This window comes from Lynx canadensis, chromosome C1 (assembly GCF_007474595.2).
Source record: "Lynx canadensis isolate LIC74 chromosome C1, mLynCan4.pri.v2, whole genome shotgun sequence".
In the NCBI taxonomy this organism is placed as follows: Eukaryota; Metazoa; Chordata; class Mammalia; order Carnivora; family Felidae; genus Lynx; species Lynx canadensis.
In genome coordinates this window covers 77,284,996-77,306,051 of record NC_044310.1, presented here as the reverse complement: position 1 = coordinate 77,306,051, position 21,056 = coordinate 77,284,996, and the positions used below count along the sequence as shown (strand labels likewise).

At 43.7% G+C, this 21,056-nt stretch overlaps 1 protein-coding gene across 2 annotated transcripts in view; it reads left to right on the top strand.

Moving 5' to 3' along the window:
* The window catches only part of TGFBR3 (transforming growth factor beta receptor 3), a 207,340-nt gene that overhangs the window by 141,253 nt on the left and 45,031 nt on the right, over positions 1–21,056 (top strand). For both annotated transcript variants that reach the window (XM_030328179.1, XM_030328180.1), the window contains 3 exons: positions 14,118–14,301; positions 19,012–19,180; positions 20,901–21,048. In XM_030328179.1, the coding sequence (XP_030184039.1) occupies positions 14,118–14,301; positions 19,012–19,180; positions 20,901–21,048 (501 nt within the window). The remainder of the gene's footprint in view (positions 1–14,117; positions 14,302–19,011; positions 19,181–20,900; positions 21,049–21,056) is intronic.

The following is a 21,056-nucleotide window of genomic DNA, read 5'->3' as shown; positions in this document are numbered from 1 at the left end:
GTGTTTATGACATAGTCTGTTCTGGAGATTCTATAGTTTCTGGCTGATACAGGCTGCTGGGTGATGTTCAGAGCTACTGTTTGGAGCCAGCACTGCTCCAGCCCTTGAAAACAGGGTTCATATATCCTTTTCTGGAAGTTCAGACAAGAAGGCTACAGTCCAGGCATAGTGAGGAATGAATTATGGCCTGTCAACCTTATGATCTGTCAGACAACCCTTGTGGCCCATTGTTGAGGCTATGTATACATGTATGTGTACATTTGACAAACACTTAGTGCATGAGCCATGTGCTAGGCACTCTTCCAAGTACTTCACATATATTACCTTATTTAACCTTCATAACAAGCCTGTAAAGTAGGTACAATTATTATCCTCATTTTAACATGAGGAAATCGTGTCCACAAAGGGAGATTAAGTTAATTTGTGCCTGATCACACAGCTAGTAAATAAATGGGGTCTATAACCCATGTATAGTGCTTAGAATAGTGCCAGGCACATAGTAAGTGCTTGATAAATGTTAGCAATAATAATAAGTATTTTTTAATGATAAGGATTAGTAGTTTGGGTTAGCTTTTTCCCTACTTTCTCCCTTTTATCTCCTATCTTGGACTTTGATCCTGGGTTTGAATGGGAGCAAAATGGTGTAGCCAGGGATATTGGAATTTAATTGTCCACTGTCGTCTGGCCCAGGGCTTTCCTTTTGCAGAGGGAAGGTATTTAGGTTGAACGATTTCCCCTGAGATCTAGATGCAGGACATTGCCCTGATCACAACCAACTACATATAACAATAGTTTTCCTAGATACCCTGTGAAGCTTTTGAACTAGTGTCAGCCATTGCCCTCCCGCTGACTTGGAGGTTAGTCACTGAGGCTGCCACCTTAAAAATAGCATTCCAAAAGCAATTAACCTCCCCTCTACCCCCTGGTGTTTTGAGCTGTTTTTTTCTCCAGTTGTTTTCCCCTTTGCTTAGAGCCCCTGCCATCATCCCTCAGTCACAGATAGTGCAAAGAAGGTAGCTGGATGGCCTCCTGAGGGACGTACATAATCTAAGTGCCCCTTACTTTTCAGAAAGGTAAATGGAGACCTCACTGGGGACAGTCACACCACTTGATTCAAGGGTGTGACTTTGATGTCCTCTGTAACCCTGGTCTCCAGCCTGGAACCACTAATGACTGTCCCAGTGACAAGGGCTTCAGAATTGAACCTGAAGAGCCAAATCAGGGTATCGCTCACCAGATCCAGTGAGGAGCTGGCATGAAATTGCCTCTCTGGTTTCATTTCAGCAGAGTGTGTTGTGAATGGCTTGCTACAGTACTGGGATCTAGGTAATGCCAGTATTTCAGTTGGGTGTGGGTGTTAAAATTGCTTCTTGATCCTTTTTCCAACAACATTGTCCCCCGGGCTCCTCTGGTTAGCTTGTCTCTGAATCAGCTTTCCCAGAATACCCTGCATAGCCCTCTGTCTTTCACCCTCTAGGATCATTTATTTCTTCATCCGGGGTGGCCTGGAAAATGGAGGTAAGTGTAGAAACATGGCCTGCCTTTGGTTGAGAGCTAATGTTAGGAAGGTCAAGAGGGCTCCAGCCATTCTTGGGGCTGAAGGCCCTACCTCCATCATGCACCCCTGAAGGAAATATCCTTTAGAACCTTTTTTTCCTAAACTGTTCTTAGGTCTGGGGTTGCTAGGCCAGAATATGCAGCTCCATTTCTCTTGAAGCCTTCATCAGCCATTCACAGAAGCTGTAATAGTCAGTGGTTATCCAAAGAAAGAGAACCAGTAGGGGATATATATAAAGAGATTTCTTGCAAGGAATTGGTTTATGCCGTGTGGAGACAGACAAGGCATGGCAGAAATCTGCAGATTGGTGATCAGGAAGGAGGGCTGGAACTCTCCAGCCTGAGCGGAAGCTGCTGTCCACAGGTAGGATTTCTTCTCAGGGAAGCCTCAGCCCTGCTCTTAAATCCTTCAACTGATTGAATCAGGCCCACCCAGATTATCTAAGATAATTGCCCTTATTTATTTATCTGATTTTGGCTGTGAATCACACCTACAAAATACCTTCACAGCAACATCTAGATTAGAGTTTGATTGAATAATAGGATATAATAGGAATAATGATAGCCAAGCCAAGTTGACATATAAAACTGACCATCACAGGGAGCATTTATATCTTAAATTTATACACCCTGATAATTCTTGCCAACCTAGGTCTACCATAGTTTCTCTTCAAACGATTTCAGATCCTTTGGCAGCTTTTGTTGTTTACTATACCCAATCTTTCTTCTTCCCAACAAGTAATTACTTTGTTCCCATAACAGTCATCACTATTTCTGTCTGCCCCTTCCATTTCCATTCTCTCTCCCCTACTTTTTCCAGCAGAACTCCTTAGACTGCTGGGGAAGGGGGAGAAAGAGAAGGAAATAACCAAATGGAACGGGGGAATCTCTATGCAAACGTCAGGAAAGGACATAGTCCCCTGCTTTGCCTTACTGCTTTCCCTTTTCACTCTCTTAAAAGCCTGGATTTGTATTGCATAGTTTTTGGAGTCTAATAGACATTTTAATTCTGCACTTGTCCCTTGCTAAAGCTATGCAATCTGGGGCTTTATGTAACCTCTCAGAGCACTAGTATCTTCAGTTGTCCCATGTGAAGATTCAGAATCTATGAAACGTTCACTTAGTAGGTGATCAGTAAGAACCTTCATGGCTATTCTCTCCCAGTGTTCTGTTGATAGGAGGCTAAGGTGGGGCTCTGTCTACCCAGATCTACTGATTTCTTGAGTTCAGTAGTTGACCACTCCATGGTAGTGGAGTAGAAACAGCTCTCTAATGGGAAAGAAAGCCTCTGGTTCTGTTGTCAGCCTGCTTTCTACCAGCTGTGTGCCTCGGGCCGATCCTGTAGCTTCTCTGAGCGTTAATTTCCTTGTCTGTAAAATAGAACTTAGATTATCTGTTTGATGAAGAGGAACGCTATAAAGAGAATTCTTGGAACCTATTAGGAGCCAAGCACTTACAAAGTTCAGTTTGTGCTCTTGAACCTGGGTTGGCAGATTGGATATAACTTAAAAGAAAAATAAAAGAATCTTCCCTAGCTAGGGATTCCCAGAAGCATGTTTGGAGGGCAAAAACAGATAGAGGATCATGGCAAGTGATGATAATGATGTCAACATTTTGTTTTTTCCTGGAAAAATACCCTTTAGATGGCAAGTACGCTTTAAATTTTGAATCACGCTCATCCTAAAATCCTGCTAACACTGGCAGATGAGAAAGGTAAGTTTAGGAATCTGGAGAGCTCATTTTGTAAGACCATCAAGGGTCCCTCTGTGACCTGGGACTCTACTTTGGAAAACTCTACATTGTAAAGCAGCTCATGCTTCATTAATTTGGTAACCTGTGTGGACTGAGTCTGTCTTTCAGATGCAGTGACATATTTTGCTTCCCTTTGTATATTCACATATACTATCGTTTCTGTAACATTTCCACGGGAGATTAGAGGATTGCTTTTGTAGTGGCTTACATTCAAGTTTGTGCGTGTTTATAGTGAGAGGGCTGCATCTCAGAGCTTTGTTCTTGGCATGTGTAAACATGTTGGGTGTTAAGAACAGAGGGCTGTTTCAATCCTTTAGTTCTCTATATTCCATTTCAGCAAAAATAAAAATTAAAAGCAGAGGGTGACCATCATGAATGTTTTGAGAAAAAGCGTTGAATATTAGTTTTAAGTCATTTTAAAGGAAGAAGGTAATCTGGTTTTAGATACAAAATTAAAATCACCCAATATTTTTAAATGGTTGCATGGATTTGTGTTTCTTGAATGCACGATTGGCAGATTCCATAATCACATGGCTCATGAATATGTAGCATTACAAATTAAGACTGTAGGTTCATGGGCATGGAAGTTATTATTTCTTTAAAACAAACTTAAAAAAAAAGCATTGAGTCATGATATATGGTTAATAGAAAACATGTTTCAGATCATATTTCACCTCACGTGGCTTTGGAGGAAATAGGCAAGCACAGCCCTCCCAGGAATTGGGTAGGAAAAACGTGTGATTTTCCTTTTTCAGAATGTAGGGTTTAGTCCTCATTTGGGAGGTAAATATTTCAGTACTGTTCCAGTACTTTATGTTAGTTTGTTTTTACTGGATGGACTTTGTGCACAAAATACACCAAAGCATCATCTCAATGCCTTTCTGTGTGGGCACTGTTAGATGAATTCTAGGACCCATCTGCCATCAATACTATTTATATAAAAACCTAAATTCAAGAGAAATGCCTATTCTACTTTACTTCTTTTTTCCCTCTAGAATGGAAGGAACTAGCAAATACTTGACACCACAGGTGTTTTGGAAATGTCGATGTGTTTTTCTTTGCTTTTTTTGTTTTCCTTGTTATGCTCTATTTTCCCAATCAGGCAACTCCAAAAAGAGATTTGTCTGCACAGGAGTCAGGGAAAAGGAATAGGAATGGTAAAAGTTACGGACAGGGCAAGATAGAAGAGGGAGAGGAGCTGATCCTGATTGTCCACACGCTGCACTTTCATCAATGCCAAAGTCATGTAAATGTGTGAAGCTGGGTGTGTGCGCAGAGCAGCCCCACGGAGCTTTGTAACCTGAATAGCAGGCGCTCACCAGCCACAGCTCAAGCCCCAAATGGACCACAGCTGAGCTATAGGGCGTGTGTATGTGATTCCTGGAACAGATTTTCCTCTGCGATGTCAGCAGGCTTTTCTTCATCTTTGGGGAGCTGTGTCTCCTCTGATTTCACAAGGCCCATTTCTTTCTTTTCAGATGTGCAAGAAGATGACTTTATCCATGACTTGGCTTTACTCTCTCGTCTTGTTTTTTTTTTTTTTTTTCTTTTTTCTACCACTGCAGAGAAGATTCATACTTGATCACCATGCCGCAATCCTGTTCCTGTTTGCTTCACAAAGATTATTTGAAATTTAAATAATATTTGTATCTATGGCCTACAGCAATGATCCTCAGCTATGCATTGGAATCATGGGGTGGTGGGAGGAAGGTTATAATGCAGTTTCCTGGACCCCACATTCCCACCCATCCTGGAATCTCCAGGATGATTATACTGGTCTAAGGATCACACTTTGTGAAGCATTGGATTTGAGATGGCTTCTTGACATTAATTTATGTTCTGAGACCAGATCAAGAAGCAGATGGATAGATGGATATTATCAGTGTTTCCTTACAATCATATTGGAGGAGGTCCTGGAGTAATACTGTCCAATAGAAATAAAATGTGAACCACAGAGGGAATTTAAAATCTTTTGTTAGTACATTTAAAAGGGAAAGGAAAGGCACCTGGATGGCTCAGTCACTTAAGTGTCTGACTCCTGATTTCAGCTCAGGTCATGATCTCAGGTTCGTGAGATCGAGCCCCAAGTCTGGCTGTACACTGACAGCATGGAGCCCGCTTGGGATTCTCTCTCTCTCCGTCTCTCTCTCTCTCTCTCTCTGCCCCTCCCCCCACACATGCTCATTCTCTCCCCCTCTCTCTTACTCCCTCTGTCTCTCCCTTTCAAATAAATAAACATAAAAATATATTGTCAAAAAGTAAGGGAAATAAGTGAAATTATTTGTAATGGCATATGTAATTTAACACAATATATCTACATAATAGCATTTAACATAATCAATAAAAAATTGTTGAGGTTTCTTTAATCTTGTACTATATGACACAGTACAAAATCTAGTATGTATTTTACAGTTGCAACACAGGTCAGTTTATTTAGCAATATTTCGAGTGTTCAATGGAGTGTGGCTACTGTATTGGACAGCTATAGAGCAGGTACAGGTTGCTCTGAGCCATTGGCAGACACGTGACTGATCGAAGTGCTCGTTCTCATTTCTCCACTACTTCCGTATGTGAGTGACCTCAGAGTCCTTCTTAGCACAGAACTTTAGGCAGGTACTACCAGTTGATTGGACCTCAAGATTCATTCATTCACTAAATACTTCTTGAATGTCTTTTCTAAATACAGCACTATTTTAGGTGCTTGAGGTATACCCATGAACAAAGCAAAGATCCCAGCCTCTGAAGGAGCTTACATTCTGGTAGGAGGAGATGGACAATAAACATAATAAATAAGTAAATTATATGGTAGTTTAGAAGGTGACTTTCCAAGAACATGGAAAGCAGGTTTGGGGGTGTATCAGGATTGCTAGCGTGGGGGCTGCTGGGTGGTTGGATTGTAATTTTTAACTGGCCCCATGAGAAGATAACATGTGACTGGGTGAGGAGAAACTTCAGATGAGACTTCTTTTTTTTTTTAATGTTTATTTATTTTTATGAGACAGAGCATGAGTAGGGGAGGAGCAGAAAGAGAGGGAGACATAGAATCCAAAGCAGGCTCCAGGCTCTGAGCTGTCAGCATAGAGCCCAATGCGGGGCTTGAACTCACAAACCACGAGTCACGACCTTAGCCGAAGTCAGATGCTTAACCAACTGAGCCACCCAGGTGCCCCTAGATGGGACTTCCTTATCAGGACTGTTTATCAGGGAACATTCTTCGTAAGGTGAGGGCAGTGGGGAGGGGATAAAGGAAGGGGAGGGGAAGGGCATAGGATGAGTGAATCCTTATAGTATGGTGCTACCTTCTCTCTCCCCCCTCACCGAAGACCAAACTAACTCGGGGGAGGCCCACAGGGATACTGTGATGCAACCACCAGGCCTCTGAGTCAGCTGATGTGCTGAGTTAAGTGCTAAAACAGAGAGCCTCAGTTCCAGGAAAATGGTGACTGCACCCATCGGCCAGGATTTGTTCACCTCACTAGAACTTGGGAGATAAATCTTGAGGCTTCCATGGATCTGCTTAGGACTTTAAGAGTTAAAGTTTAAATGCAGGTGTGGAAACAAAAAGGGCTGGTTGCCTCTTTGCTTTTTTCTTGCTCTTTTGGACAAGGTTGTTGAATCTGATCCAGAAAAAATAATAAACTTGGCTCTCGTTGCCTAGCCGTAAGTTCTTGTAATAAAACTCCCAGCACTGGCAGATAGAGTAATGTTCTGCTCTTTAAAAAAAAATCTGGTAGCATAACCAGAATCTACAATACAAATGTCGTGCATGGTTTAAGTAGGGAAGAGCATTCAGGAGGTGGCTCAGTGTGCATCTCAGTAGCCTGGGGTTTGTTGGGCAGTAAAGTGCTTCACGTTTGCCCCTTCTTGCCAAGGATCGGGATTCTTAAAGCTCTATGCTCCGTTCATTCCCACAGGGAGATGTTTGTCATGTCAGGGAATGTCAGAGGATTGGGTTTTAATTAGCAAGCAGGAGGAAAGTTCGCTGAATTCAAGGGAGGACATGGAATGATGTAAGGATTTGTTTTTAGGTGGAGGTATTGGGTGAAAAGGCAAATCATGGGCTTTAAATGTTGGCTGAAAGAGCATTTCCACAGGCAGTGAGAGAAGTAAGGAGTTTGGGTTACAGGAATGAAAAAACTATGGCATATCCTTTCCTGTAAGTAACAGAACCGATTCTCATTCAACAAGCAATTATGGAGTCCCTGCTTTGTGCCAAGCTCCATGCCACGCAAATCCCGGAGATTTAGAATGAGCAAGGTGCTTGATTGACTCTTGAGCTGTTTTTCTTTATCAGTTTTGCTGATAAAGAGTCACATTTCATGTGAGAGAGGGGCTCGACTAGAGGTCTGACAAGGCATCTGTGGGCTGCTCCACCCTGAAGACAGAAGGGGAGTCTGGGAGGCTTCACAGAGAAGGTGGTTCTGTGGAAGTTCAAGGAGAGTTACCAGATGAGGAAGGCTGGAAAGAGCAGTCCAGGTGGGAGGGACCTGGATGTAACAAGACTCAGGAGCCTCAAGTAGCAGGATGTGTTCTGCCACCAAGCGATTCCATATGGTGAGTACATGGGGGAGTGGTAGCCAGTGGGGCAGGCAGAGGCCCTTTCTGGTCATATGCCATTTAAGATGCTTAGATACTGTCCTGCATCGTCATGAGTTTACTCTTTAGAAAGATCTCCCAGCAACAGGGTGGAGGAGTGATGGAAGGAGACCAGATTGGAAGATAGGGAGTTACTCTAGTGGTTGAGATGCAGGTGTCTTGAGATACAGGGCCAGAAATGGGGTGGCGGCATGGCAAGAACCCACCAATAAGGTGGAGTAAAAGAAAATACCTGCCATTTTATCCAAATATAAAATCCTTGCTCTTAACATTTTTTAAAACATTTCCATATTCACTCATAGTTATTTTCCTTGAAGTGGTGATTGTAGCCCCTCCTTGTATTAGAAAAATATTGTTTTTTGCTCTTCTCTTTATGTCTGTGTTCTTCCACAGACTGTAACCCAATCCAGACTCAAATAAGGATACCATACCATGAAGATCAGGTAGGAGACTAGAGTGCCAGATGGTAGAGGGGATGACAGTGATAGATCCTGTGTTTATTTCAGCAGGGTTCTTAACAGGTTCTAGCATGATGCCCTTACAGACCAGGTGAGGACAGTTCTATGGGGTTACTTTGTAGTTGATGAACAACCTGGGACCCCAGCATGTGCTGTTTAGCATCTTTGGGTCAGCATGGGAGTATACCTGTAAGTCACAAACCTTAGCCTGGTCTTATTCCACTGCTCAAGTATTTAGATGAATGTATAGAAGGCACGCATGTGTAATTCAGTGATATTGACAGCTAACAGAATAAGGATTTTCTTAAATGTTTATTTATTTATTTTGAGAGAGAAAGAGAGTGCAAGCATGAGCAGGGAAGGGACTGAGAGAGGGAAAGCGAGGACCCCAAGCAGGCTCCATGCTCAGCACAGAGCCCGATGTGTCACCTGATCCCACCACCGTGAGGTCATGACCTGAGCCGAAATCAAGAGTCAGACGCTTAACCAACTGAGCCACCCAGGCTCCCCCAGAATAAGGATTTTTATGTGTCCAACACAGATTTGAAATATGGGTCTAAGGAATAAATATAAGACTTTGTGTTTCTATGAAAGAATTACTGCTATAAGGGAAGGATGGAAAGAGCCTCAACCCGGTAAAATGAGCCCTGGGGATTTAGGTGCCACCATCTCCACCACCACCTCCCCGGCGTGAGATGCTGCTCTTTCTCCCTGAGGTTATTGCAGAAGCCTACTATTGGTCTCCTGCTCTTGCCGCTCTTCAATCTAGACTGGCCACAGCAGCCAGAGGTAAAAATTTTTCAGATGTTTTCGTGAACTCTCAGTGGTGTCCCATCTCACCTGGACTAAACACCATAGTCCTTAGTGGCAGTCTGCAAGGTCAGATTGGACCTTCTCGGCTCTCTGACCTCTCTGACCTTTTCATCTACCTGTCTCTCCCGCCTCTCTCCCTTCCGCTTGCCAGACCTTTACATGCGCTGCTGTTTCAACCACAGATGCTTTTCCTTTTTTTTTTTTTTAATTTTTTTTTTTAACATTTATATATTTTTGAGACAGAGAGAGACAGAGCATGAATGGGGGGAGGGCCAGAGAGAGAGGGAGACACAGAATCTGAAGCAGGCTCCAGGCTCTGAGCCGTCAGCACAGAGCCTGATGCGGGGCTCGAACTCACGGACCGCGAGATCGTGACCTGAGCGAAGTCGGACGCTCAACCGACTGAGCCACCCAGGCGCCCCAGATGCTTTTCCTTCTGACCTCCGCAGGGCTTTATGCTGTGACTTTCTCAGCTGGACTTTCCCCATGACATTTAAGCCTTCCCTTCTCTCAGTTTATTTTGCTCCATAGCGCCTCTTGGGATACTACATATTTCGCTTATTTATTGTGCTCCTCTGGCTTCCTTAACAGACTGTAAGCTCCACAAGGCCCGGGAGTTTCATCTGTCACCTTTCTGTGCGATTACCCCAGCACCTCCAACACAGTGCCCGGCACAGATGAGGGAGGTGCTCAAGAAATATTTGGCAGGTGTATGTTTGAAGTATAAATTAATGAATATGAGATAACAGCAGAGTTCAGCTGATAGAAAACCTAATGTGATTCTGGGCTGCATGCAGTGTCCACATATATGTAGAAAAAGATTTATTGTAAGGAATTGGCTCCCGTGATTATGGAGGCTGGCAAGTCCGGAATCTGCAAAGTCCATGCCCTGATTTGAATCTGAAGGCCAGCAGGCTGCTGTAGAACCTGGAAGAGCTTATTCCGGGGGTGGGGTCAGGCCTTCAACTGATTGGATGAAGCCCACACACCTTAGGAAGGGCAGTCTGTTTTACTTAGTCTACTGATTTAAATGTTAATCTCATCCACAAACACCCTCACAGAAATACTCAGAATTATGTTTGACCAAATTACTGGGCACCCTATAGCCCAGGCAAGTTGGCACATAATTAACCATTACGGTGCATTTGTCAGACCACACCCCAAACCCCAAGTCTTGTCCTGAGCACCACATTTCAGAGACTATGCTGGTGAAGAACTGATAACCACAGTATCTGAGGAGGAGGTGAGGGGGCTGGAAATAGTGCTCTGAAGTAGAGTCAGGATTGGAGTCAACTGACATCTTCAGATGCTTGAAGGCTTGTCTCGTGGAGGAAGGAGGAAGGAATTCTTCCTCTGGAAGGCATAGCTCAGACACATGGGTAGAAGGCAAATCTTACAGATAGAACAGAAATCTGCCTGGGGAGCCGATGAGGTCTTCTTTCTGGCACGGTTAGCACAGAGGCTCACTATGACCAGGAGTCTGAAGTCTCCTGTTTGGTCTTGCTCCTGTGCCGATCCTCTGACCTTGTGTGTGCCATTTAGCTTCTCTGAGGTTTCTTCCTCTCCACTGTGGAAATCCTAGTAACCTAGCTCATAGGTCATCCTGAGGATCAGATGGAAATAACAACACCTTCTAAAACTCGGTGGGGGTTGGGGCCGACTTTTGTCGGCGTGCAACTTTGTCAGAGCCAGGAGAACTGGTGATCAGGAGGAGTGCTGACTAACCCCGTGCCGCAGCAGAAAATTTCCACTGACCTGCAGTCAGGGACATTTCACTGCCTCTGGCAGCTTGGCTTTCTTCTTATTGGAATGTGCCTGAGGAGCGGCAGTTAACTCCTTTTCCAAATTCCTCAGCTGTGAGTGGATGAACCTTGCTGCTGGCCCCCGGAGAAGACAGACTGGAGCAGGGTTGGTGGTACATGGAGGGATCAGCCAGGAGTTGCCCCTTCTTGAAGAATCAGCCATGCCCTAGTATCGCTTTTCCGTTATTTTTGGATGCATTTGGGAGTTGCTCCTTATTTCTCTCTTACACTGTATACCCCACCTTCTACTCCGAAGAAATGTACTCTAGGTACATGGTGTTTAAAACTCAAGTGCTTTATTTTATGGCTGTAACATGAATGAGGACAAAAGGAGCGGAACATCCAGGGATACTTGCCGAAACATTCAGAACTGTGCTGGCAGAGGGACAAAGGCCTTTGCACTGTTGTGGGTTTTTTGGTGACAGGCTTGATAAAAATGACTTTTTAGTACAAGTGGTTTTCAGTGAAAAGAAGATTTTACTACAGTGCCTCAGTCATAAAAATCAGATAAACACTGAAGTTCAGTGTTGGTGAGTAGCTAAGTCTCAGAGGGTTTATACATATGTTGGCATGGTTATTGTTTGGCAGGTAAATGGTTCAGGAACTTTTTCTTCTGCGGGCATTGTTCAAAACAAGGTTAAAACTGAACAGTCCCCACTGATTTTGTTTATATGTAACTGGCATCAGGACATATTTAGCAAATGTCATTAGCATTCTTCGCAGCACTTCATGGTACCTGATACATAGTAGGTGTGCATGAGGTGGTAACTATTGTTAGAGGCCATGGTTTATGTCCAGCTTAGTAATGATTAGTTTTGGGCTTCCTAAACCAGGAAGCTTCTCTTATTCTTTATTAAGTACCTAACGGCCCAAATTCTAGCATAGAGATGACTGTCAACTTGAGGATTCAATCTGGGGATCCAGTAGACGTTTGAATGTTAGCAACATTCAGTCAGACCAGGATCTCTCAGGCACAGTACTGTCGACATTTTGGGTCATCTTTGTCACGGGGGCTGCCCTGTGCACTGTAGAACGTTTGTCAGTATCCCTGGCCTCTTTGCCAGATGCCAGTAGCTCTTCCCTCCCACTTGTGACAATCAAAAATATTTCCAGATGTTGCCGAAAGTCCTCCGGGGGACAAAATCACCCCAGTTAAGAACCACTGGTAGAGAGGAAGCTGCAAGGTGCCCACGTTGCCCCGGACCCATAATAGTGCTTTTAAAATTACGGATCACTCAGTCCCAATTAAGGAAGGGCTTCTCAACCAGGGCTGACCTTTGAAATCACTCAGGGAGCTTTAAAATGATCTGAGGTCTGGGTCCCATCCCAAAGGTTCTCATTGGTCTTGGGTGTGGCCTGGACCTCATAATATTTAGAAGCTCTTAGATGCTTCTGCTTTTCAGCCAAGAGTGAGACCACAGCATTAGTAGGTCATGGAATCAATTTGGCGAAGAACGTCTTTGCTAGCATTTAAATATACACAGTAGTGCCTGCTGATCTGAAAGTTTTGCTTTCCATGGTTTTAGTTACTGTTGATCGGTTGCAGTCTGGACGCAGATGCTCCTCTTCTGATGAATTGTCAGAAGGTCCGTAGTAGCCTAACACTGTGTCACTGTGCCTACGTCCTTCATGTTGCTTCATCTGCTCACGTAGGCATTTTATCATCTGACATTGCAAGAGGAAGGGTGAATACAGTACAGTAAAATGTTTTGAGAAAGGGAGGCCACATTTATTTACAACATATTGTTTTAATTGCTCTATTTTATTACTAGCTATTATTGTTAATCTCTTACTGTGCCTAATTGATAAATTAAACTTTACAATAGGTAGTTATGTATAGGAAAAAACATGGTGTACACAGGGTTCACTGCTGTCTGTGGTTTCAGGCATCCACTGGGGGTCTTGGGAGATATGCCTCAAAGATAAGGGGGGACTACTGTACCTGTGTATAATTGAATAGAAAATAACAGTGCCTAGCACATAGTTGGGGAACGTACTATGTTGTTTGTGCATTAAGGTTGCAAACATCGCTGTAAGCAATAGAACCCTAAGCAAAACCCCTGCCCTCAGCCTGCTTTTAGTCTGGTTATTTGTAACCCCCTTCGGAAACTCCTTTGCTCTTTGCTAATTAGAAATAGTTAATGTGAAATTTAATACATTTATAGCAGTGTGGCTTGGGAATTTGTGAACCTTGTTGCTGACAGTTTGAGGTTTCACCCTGACATTCATAAAATCAGTTACTTTTATAAATGCTAGCCAATTAAGATGACATGTGCATATTTTCACCAGCGACTAAATTTGATTGCAGTGCAGCAGCAAGATGATAATTTTCCTCCTTTGTATGTGTTAATTATATATACCATGATGTGCTAGGTCAGCGATTGTCTAGATGCATCCAGCAGGAATGTGGTGCTTGCATAAATCATCCTGAAAGTTTTATTAGGATCAGTCTAACAGCCTCTTGACTTCATTATCTGTGGGTGTTTGGGGGTCTCACAAAATAAACTGTAACATACATTCATCTCACTTCTAGGCAGCAGTGCGATGTCCTAGAAGACTGACAGCCTCCAGCCATTCTCTTTATCTCATTGCCCAGGACAACACAAACCAGTGTCTCTGGGATGGTGGCTGTCAGTAGAGGCTGCAGTTATGGAAGACCTGGACATCAGGTTTACTTGCTAACTGGACTTTGGATTGCTTGCCCTGATCTTGAAGCCCATGACAAGCCCGTGATCACACTCCCTAGTTTCCGCTAGGCTAGAAACTCTTTGCTTGAAAGGCTGGCCTTCAACTGAGATATCAGGAAAAATAGCAATGATCATTCTTGTGATAACTCACAATGCATTCTGCAGTCTCTTATCACAGAGTTCTTTACAAATTCTAATGGCACAATCCTGCGTCAGTGGTTTCTTAAAAATACCAATGGTTCTTTGCATCACTGCTAGCTTTGTTGTTTCCTGGGAGAAGTAGCCTTGGGACTGTTTCTTGAATCAGCTGCTGAAAAAAGACCCACCTGTATAACAAAGAGAAGAGGTTGGATTGACAAATACCCATTGTCTGATAAGTGCTTTCTCTAATTATGATTCAGCTCCAGGTGACTATACCATATTAAACATGTACATTGTTCTATTTCCTCTAGGTGTCTCAGGGTTCCATGGTCCAGTTTTCATCAGGAAACTTCTCCTTGTCAGCAAAAACAGAAGAAAAGAGATTCCCTTATAGAAACGACCGTCTGCTAAGTTGGGCTCGAAAGGAGTACGGAGCAGTCACTTCATTCACTGAACTCAAGATAGCAAGAAACATTTACGTTAAAGTGGGGGAAGGTAAATTTTACGTGGTTTCAGTTAATGACTGATTTATGACAGTCACTTGTTTTCTTTTCAGAGACCAGGTGGTTAGGGCAAGGAATCCTAGAATTACAGAATGTTGTAGCTGGCAGGGACCTGAGAGATCACCAGGCCTGCTCCCCTCACATTCCTTCCTTCCCTTTTTTTTTTTTTTCTTTTTTCCCTGAGGAAACAGGCCTGGTAATGGCCAAGCAGGATGTTGGGAGTAGCATGGTTGAGAGAGGAGAGGAGGCTGTGGTGCAGGGTTTAGAAGACGTCCACACACAGAAATCGGAAGTGAATGAAGGGTGAGAATCCGAAGTGAAGGAAAGGAGGTGATCGCTAATGGAATAGAGGAGGAGTTGGCCGGCTGAGCCAACAGTTAGGGCTTCCTCTTACCTGTTGATCTTCAAACATTTGAAGCCAGTGTTGGTTTATGGTCTTGAGACGTGGGTTAAATTTTGGACAATAGCAGCAGAAAAGTGCTTAAATATATTAATACTAATGCCCATTACAAGGACAAATTATTGGAGAAAGGAACTGTGTGGCCTTGATAAGAGATTTGCCCGTTTTAATTTCCTTGCCTTGCAGAGGGATATAAATATCTGGTAACTCAGTTTGAAAGCACATTTTTAAAAATAGCTTCTTTCATCATTATTTTTAGTTGTATATATTTGGAGACCCCATTAGTTACTAGAAATAACAACTCTTGTGAATGAGTCCTTGTTATAGTCAGGTGAGTATGTGAAAACTGCATTTCAGGTCTTCAGCGTCCATCTGCTTTCTGTTGAACTCGACAGCACTTGTCACCTCTTTCACAGACAGCATGGCAGCACAGCCTTGCTCGTTGAATGCATGTTTCCAGCCCGTTCTTAAACCTGGGCTGTTTGACAGTTGCAGGAAAGGTGGACTCTGATGTTGGAGTATGTGCTAAGTGCAAAGGCCACATCAGGTGCTTTCTTTTCGCAGGTACCCCACTTAACCTCACCAGTAATCCTACGAGGAAACCATTACTTCCACCCTTTTACAGAGGGGTTAGTGGTGGGTTAAGCTAGCTTGCTCAAATCCGCATTATTAGTAAGTGGTGAAGTCAGAATTCAAACCCAGGTTTCCTGACTCTCGAGTCTAATGCTTGTTTCCTGATGCTGTATTTTAAGTCTTAGCTAAGTAGGCACAACCTGATAATACAAGTAGGCCACCTGGGTGGAAAGACTTGTTCAGCAGAGTAGAGAGAAGAATTTTAGATGAGTGTTGGATACAAAAGCTGGAGTTTGTTACTGAACTCTTAGGTGGTTAGGTAACTTGTAATAGAGGTCAGCTTCCATTGGAACAAAATGCAAAACCTGTTTAACAAAGGTTCTAAGCCCTGGTGCATGGCCTGCATTTCTGAAGCAGAATTCTAGTAGCGTAAAAGGATATTGATCACCTGCCCCTCTCCCACTTGGAATTTGTTACCATAAGAAAATGTGTTACAGTAACATTTAGAGCTATTGAGCTGTTCTCTTGACGGTGCAGGAAGTTTTATGCACAGCTGTTGCCTGCCTTGAGAGTGAGGGTTGGTTAAGTGACTTCCCCAGGGCCACACACTGAGTCAGGAACGAACTCAAAGGCCCCCATGTCCAGTCCAGTCCAGTAAAAACTGGTGACTCCTTGGTAACACCTTTGGAGCCCCTGAAACTTGATTCCAGACACAAGTCGGGTATGAGTCACTGGTATACACTGTGGAGAACAACCCTTGGGGGAAGTGAGGTTCCTTGGTTAGGTCGGTGAACCACAGGGTGATGTTGTCTGTCACCATGGATCAGGCTTCACTGAGCAGGACTCATCAGCCAGCTTCCCAGAACCAGCCCATCTCTTGCTAGCTACCTCTAGGGATCCCAAGCCAAGATCCCAAGCAAGAGGAGCAGAGTCTCCTCTTGTTCCATCCCCAGTGGCTCTCAAATGTGGTCCGTGCCCCAGCAGCATCCTCATCACCTGGGAACTTGTTAGAATTGCCAATTCTTGGGCCCGCCCAAGACCAACTGAATTGAAAACTCGGAGTAGGGTCTAGCCATCTGTGTTTTATTTAACAAGCACTCCTGGTGATTCGGATATGTGCTCACGTTTGAGAACTGCTGCTCTAACCAGTACACCTAGAATGGAAGAATTGAGGACTTTCTGTTCTTACTCCAACTTGTCTCATTAACTGTGAGACTTCCAGCACCCCTCTGATTTGCCACGTAAGCCTCAGTTTCCACAGCAGGAAACAAGGAGTTTGCATTACTTCCTAGGTTCCCAGAGTATATCATTCCAAGTCGCAAAGTTAGTCGTCAAACCTTTCCTAAAATACAAATAAGCATGTGACTTCCCCCCCCCCCCCAAAACTTGCCAGGTTTCTACCCGGGGATTCCCCTTTGTGGTTTCCTTTCTACTTGGCAGTTGGTATAAGTTTTGATGCCAGGCATGCGGAAGGTCATTTGGGGGGAAAAAAACTCGGGCACACACATGTATACGCAACAGAAAATGATCAGCTTATTCAACCTAGTGACAATGGCATCTGGGACTTGAGCCCTTAATAATAGCAACTTTTTTTTTTTTTTAAGTTTTGTTTTATTTATTTTGAGAGAGAGAGAGCGCCCAAGCAGTGGAGAGGCAGAGAGAGAGGGAGAGCGGGAATCCCAAGCAGGCTTCTGCACTGTCAGGACAGAGCCTGACTCGGGGCTCGATCGCAGGAACCCTGAGATCATGACCTGAGCTGAAATCAAGACTTGGGCCCTTAACCGACCCAGCCACCCAGGCACCTCAATAATAGCAACTTTTAAACAAACCTTTCCTAGTGGCTTAGGAGGGTCACAACGTGGGTGAATTTTTGGTATTTGTCTCAAATCTCACCTCATTGTTTGTTAATTCGGGACACCTGTACCATATGCCTACTACATGCCAGATGCAAACCAGACCCACCTATGAACTGAACTGAATATACAGGCCAGAGTCCCAAGAGGGTCCTAGTCTCTGGAGTTCCAGACTAGCCTGTCGCTGGCCCATGCACACACCCCCTGATTCTTGATTAAATTTCAGTCTTGCTACCATAGTATCATTTTCCATCCTGTGATCTGGGGGAGGCGTCCGCAGGGCTGCAGCTATGGGGTGTGCATTCCTCATCTGTTCATCCGGGAAAACCCTCAGCAGACGTGGAGGGGAGGCCACTCCAGCTGCCTCAGTGGAGCCCTGGCCTCTTCTCTCTAAGGGGGTCTTCAGGGAAGAATGCAGAGGGAGGATCCAGGTCTGTTGTGCAGGAGCCTGCATCCTGGGGCCTTGTGAGCTCCTGTGGTCCCCTCTGTTCTAGGCCTGGTGCATGGAGCCATGATGCCACAGTGTGCGCTGATACCCAGGCTTGGTGGGGGTTGGGGGCCGGGCAGTACCAAACCAATCTTGGGACCTCCTGAGCTGATTCCTCTCTCCTGAGTGAGACTTGCATGTGTATTTGAACCCTAGCATCCTGTCCATTAAATGAAAGAGGCAGAAGTTTGTTTCATTACAGTGCCAGGGCTCTGATTAATTACCCCTTTTGAAAAAAAGTTTGCTACACCTAGAACTTCCTTGACACTGGTCCCAGCTGTCACCCTGCCAGCAGTTTCAAGTTCTGTTTAAACATTTAAACCGCTGGCTGGAAATCCCATCAACCACAGTGCTGTGTAAACGGCATGTGCCCTTGTGGGAGTATCTTTAGACTCTTGGTACTTGTATCGCTTTCCCTGGTGGAGGTGATGAGCAGCCCTTAGCACAATGAGATGTTTGCAAAAGCACCTTGTAAACTGTAAAGTGTTATAAAAGCATTAGTCATCTGTAACGAGATTGTGAGAAAGAGTGAAAGTCTGCCCTCACTGTTTCCCCCAAACTCCCTCCTTCAGTCTTTAGATCTGTAGTGCTGTGATGAATAAATATGAGGGAATGATTCATTCTACATAGCAGGCCAAAGAATTGATTAGGTGGTTGATCCCCCTATTAATTGAAGTAGCAAATATCCAAGGAGGAGCATATCTGGATAGATAATTGATTTCAGTGTTGAGTATGTGGACTATGAAATAACTATTGGATTTTTTAGGTGAGAGGTACTTGGTAGACAGATGCCAGCCCAGGACTGCAACTCAGAAAAGGAGTCATGATCTAGGTACAGGTTGAAGCCCTAGGAGCAGTTGAGGTCATTTGGGAAGATTATGAGACAAAAAGAAGATTGAGGAAGGAATTGAGTTCTTAGCCTTGGTTTTGTATCAAGATCAACTGTGGAGCTTTTCAAAAAGAAAGCTGCCTAGCACCACCCTGCCCCCCAGATCTTCTGACTCAGAATCTCTGGGATGGGGTCCAAATAGGTAGATTCTGGTGAGCACCCAAGATTGAGGATCATTGGTGTCTAAAGAATGGGCAGAGGAGGGGGAACCAGTAAAAGAGATGGGAGGTAAGTCAGAGGATGTGGATGAGGACAACGCAGTATCACAGAAAACAGGAAAGGAAAGGATTTAGACCAAAAGAGGCCACTAGAATTGGTCAGTAGGAGGTCACTGGTGACCATAGGGGAGGTATTTGAAGGCAGTGGTTGAGTTCTAAGGCCGTCCCTAGGGCTTGTGGTTCCCTGTGTCCTGCAGTTGCTCAGTTACTATCACCTTCTTCCCTTCGAGTCTGATAACGTGTAGCTCAGTGGTGTGATGAATTGTCCTGTGTTTCTTTCAGATCAAGTGTTCCCTCCCACGTGCAACATAGGGAAGAATTTTCTCTCGCTCAATTACCTTGCTGAGTACCTTCAGCCCAAAGCAGCGGAGGGTTGTGTGATATCCAGCCAGCCCCAGGATAAGGAAGTACACATCATTGAGTTAATTACCCCCAGCTCTAACCCCTACAGGTAAGTGAGTGTGTGTGTGGGGGGGGGGGGGCATGCGCTGAACTGAAAAGAAATGAAAATAAAGATATATGCTGACTTGAGGCAGAGACAGTACAACCCTACTTGTGTAGGAGGGAGGGAGCTGTTCATGCGTTGGGTGAATTAACAGAAGTTTTGAAGAAGGGAGTGAAGGCACCAGTGGTATATTTTATTTTCGGCATCTGTCTCTAGATCCCCTATATTCTAGGTGAGTTTCTGAAGCCTATTTTGAACTTTCAGGCACTAATTAATTACAGTACAAAATAATTCTTGCTCCATTGTTATCTCCTTTGACTGAGGTTATTCCTGATAAAAAATTATAAAATATGCCTGTTAACATAATTATAATTTTAATCACATTCTGTTTTTAATAAAATTCCATTCATAGCATCCTCAGAGCACATTTGCATTCAGAGCTGTGTGTGCTATGAAGGTGTGTGTGCATCGGAGGTGGGGGAGTGAGTGTGGGTGTGTTGGCGCATGGCCCTCCGTGGCGACACACCAAAGAGCCATTAGATACAACCTGCCTCTCGCTTACGTTCTTTTTCTCCATCTCCCACCCTCAGCTTCCTGCCCCAGGACTAGCAATTTAACCCTCCCTATCAAGAATGATTAGGGAATTAAAAGGGATAAAAGAGGAAAAGTGCCTCTTTCTTCTACTCGAGTCTGCATTCCTGTGGACCACTGCCTTAAATTTATATTGTAGAGGGATTTCAGAATTAAAATTCTAATCAAATTTTGCTTTCAAAGGTGAATAAACTACACATCAGTTTGGGGAAGATTCCATTCTGTCCCACATGAAGAATTTTGTGGAAAATTAAAAGAGAATGGGAATAGAATCAATCTGGCAAACATGCTTAGATATTAAGCCTCAGGCTTCATTTGAGTGTATCATTCATCATGTGCTTCACAAGTGTGTAAAACCAAATGGAAAGAAAGACTTTCCTTTAAATTCAGAATGACAGAGATGTTATTGTTTGGTTAAAAAAAATTCTCCTGTATACTGAATTCTTAGAAGTTTGGGTTGTCTTCATCAATTTTCCAGTAATCAGTTGGTTGACCATCTGTTTTCTTTATTTTAATAACTGTATATCCAGAAGTTTGGGAAAGTGAGTGCAGATATGATTCTGTAGCAAATGTTAATGGCTTATGCAAACCTTATTTAAGTCAAATTCTCCAGCCTTTCGCCTCTTATTTCATCTTAAGTGTCCTAGTTTTTTTGTTGTTGTTGTTTTTGTTGTTTTTTTCTGTTTCGGGGGTTTGTTTTGTTTTGTTTTTTTACTACCAGGCGTCCCTCCTCCCTGCCACCTTCCAGGATTTTGAGCATATGCAAATTGGAAAGTTACACACTGAAGGTGTTGAAGGCTGAAAAGCAACAATTCTGCTTTAAAAGTAAATTCCTGGTTGCCCAGATCCATTTCAAACAGTGGCTGCCTTAAGTAACTGTCTTTTTTATCCCCCACAAAGAAGGAGAAAAATTTTAGTGTCTAATTATCAGCAGGCGTATTTTTCTATTGTTATGTAAAACTATTTTGTTTTGTGTGCACTAACAATCTGTTTTGCACATGTCATTTGCCTGGGATCAACTCCAGCTTTTTAATCAACTGGCCAGACACTGGAAACATGAAGACTTGGAAGAGAGGAGATAGTTGCAACTCTCTGGCATTTGGGTTCTAACTTTGCCTTTGTTTTCCATTCACAGTGCTTTCCAGGTGGATATAATAATTGACATAAGACCTTCTCGAAAGGATCTTGAGGTGGTCAAAAATCTCATCCTGATCTTGAAGTGCAAAAAGTCTGTCAACTGGGTGATCAAATCTTTTGATGTTAAGGGAAACCTGAGAGTTGTTGTAAGTTT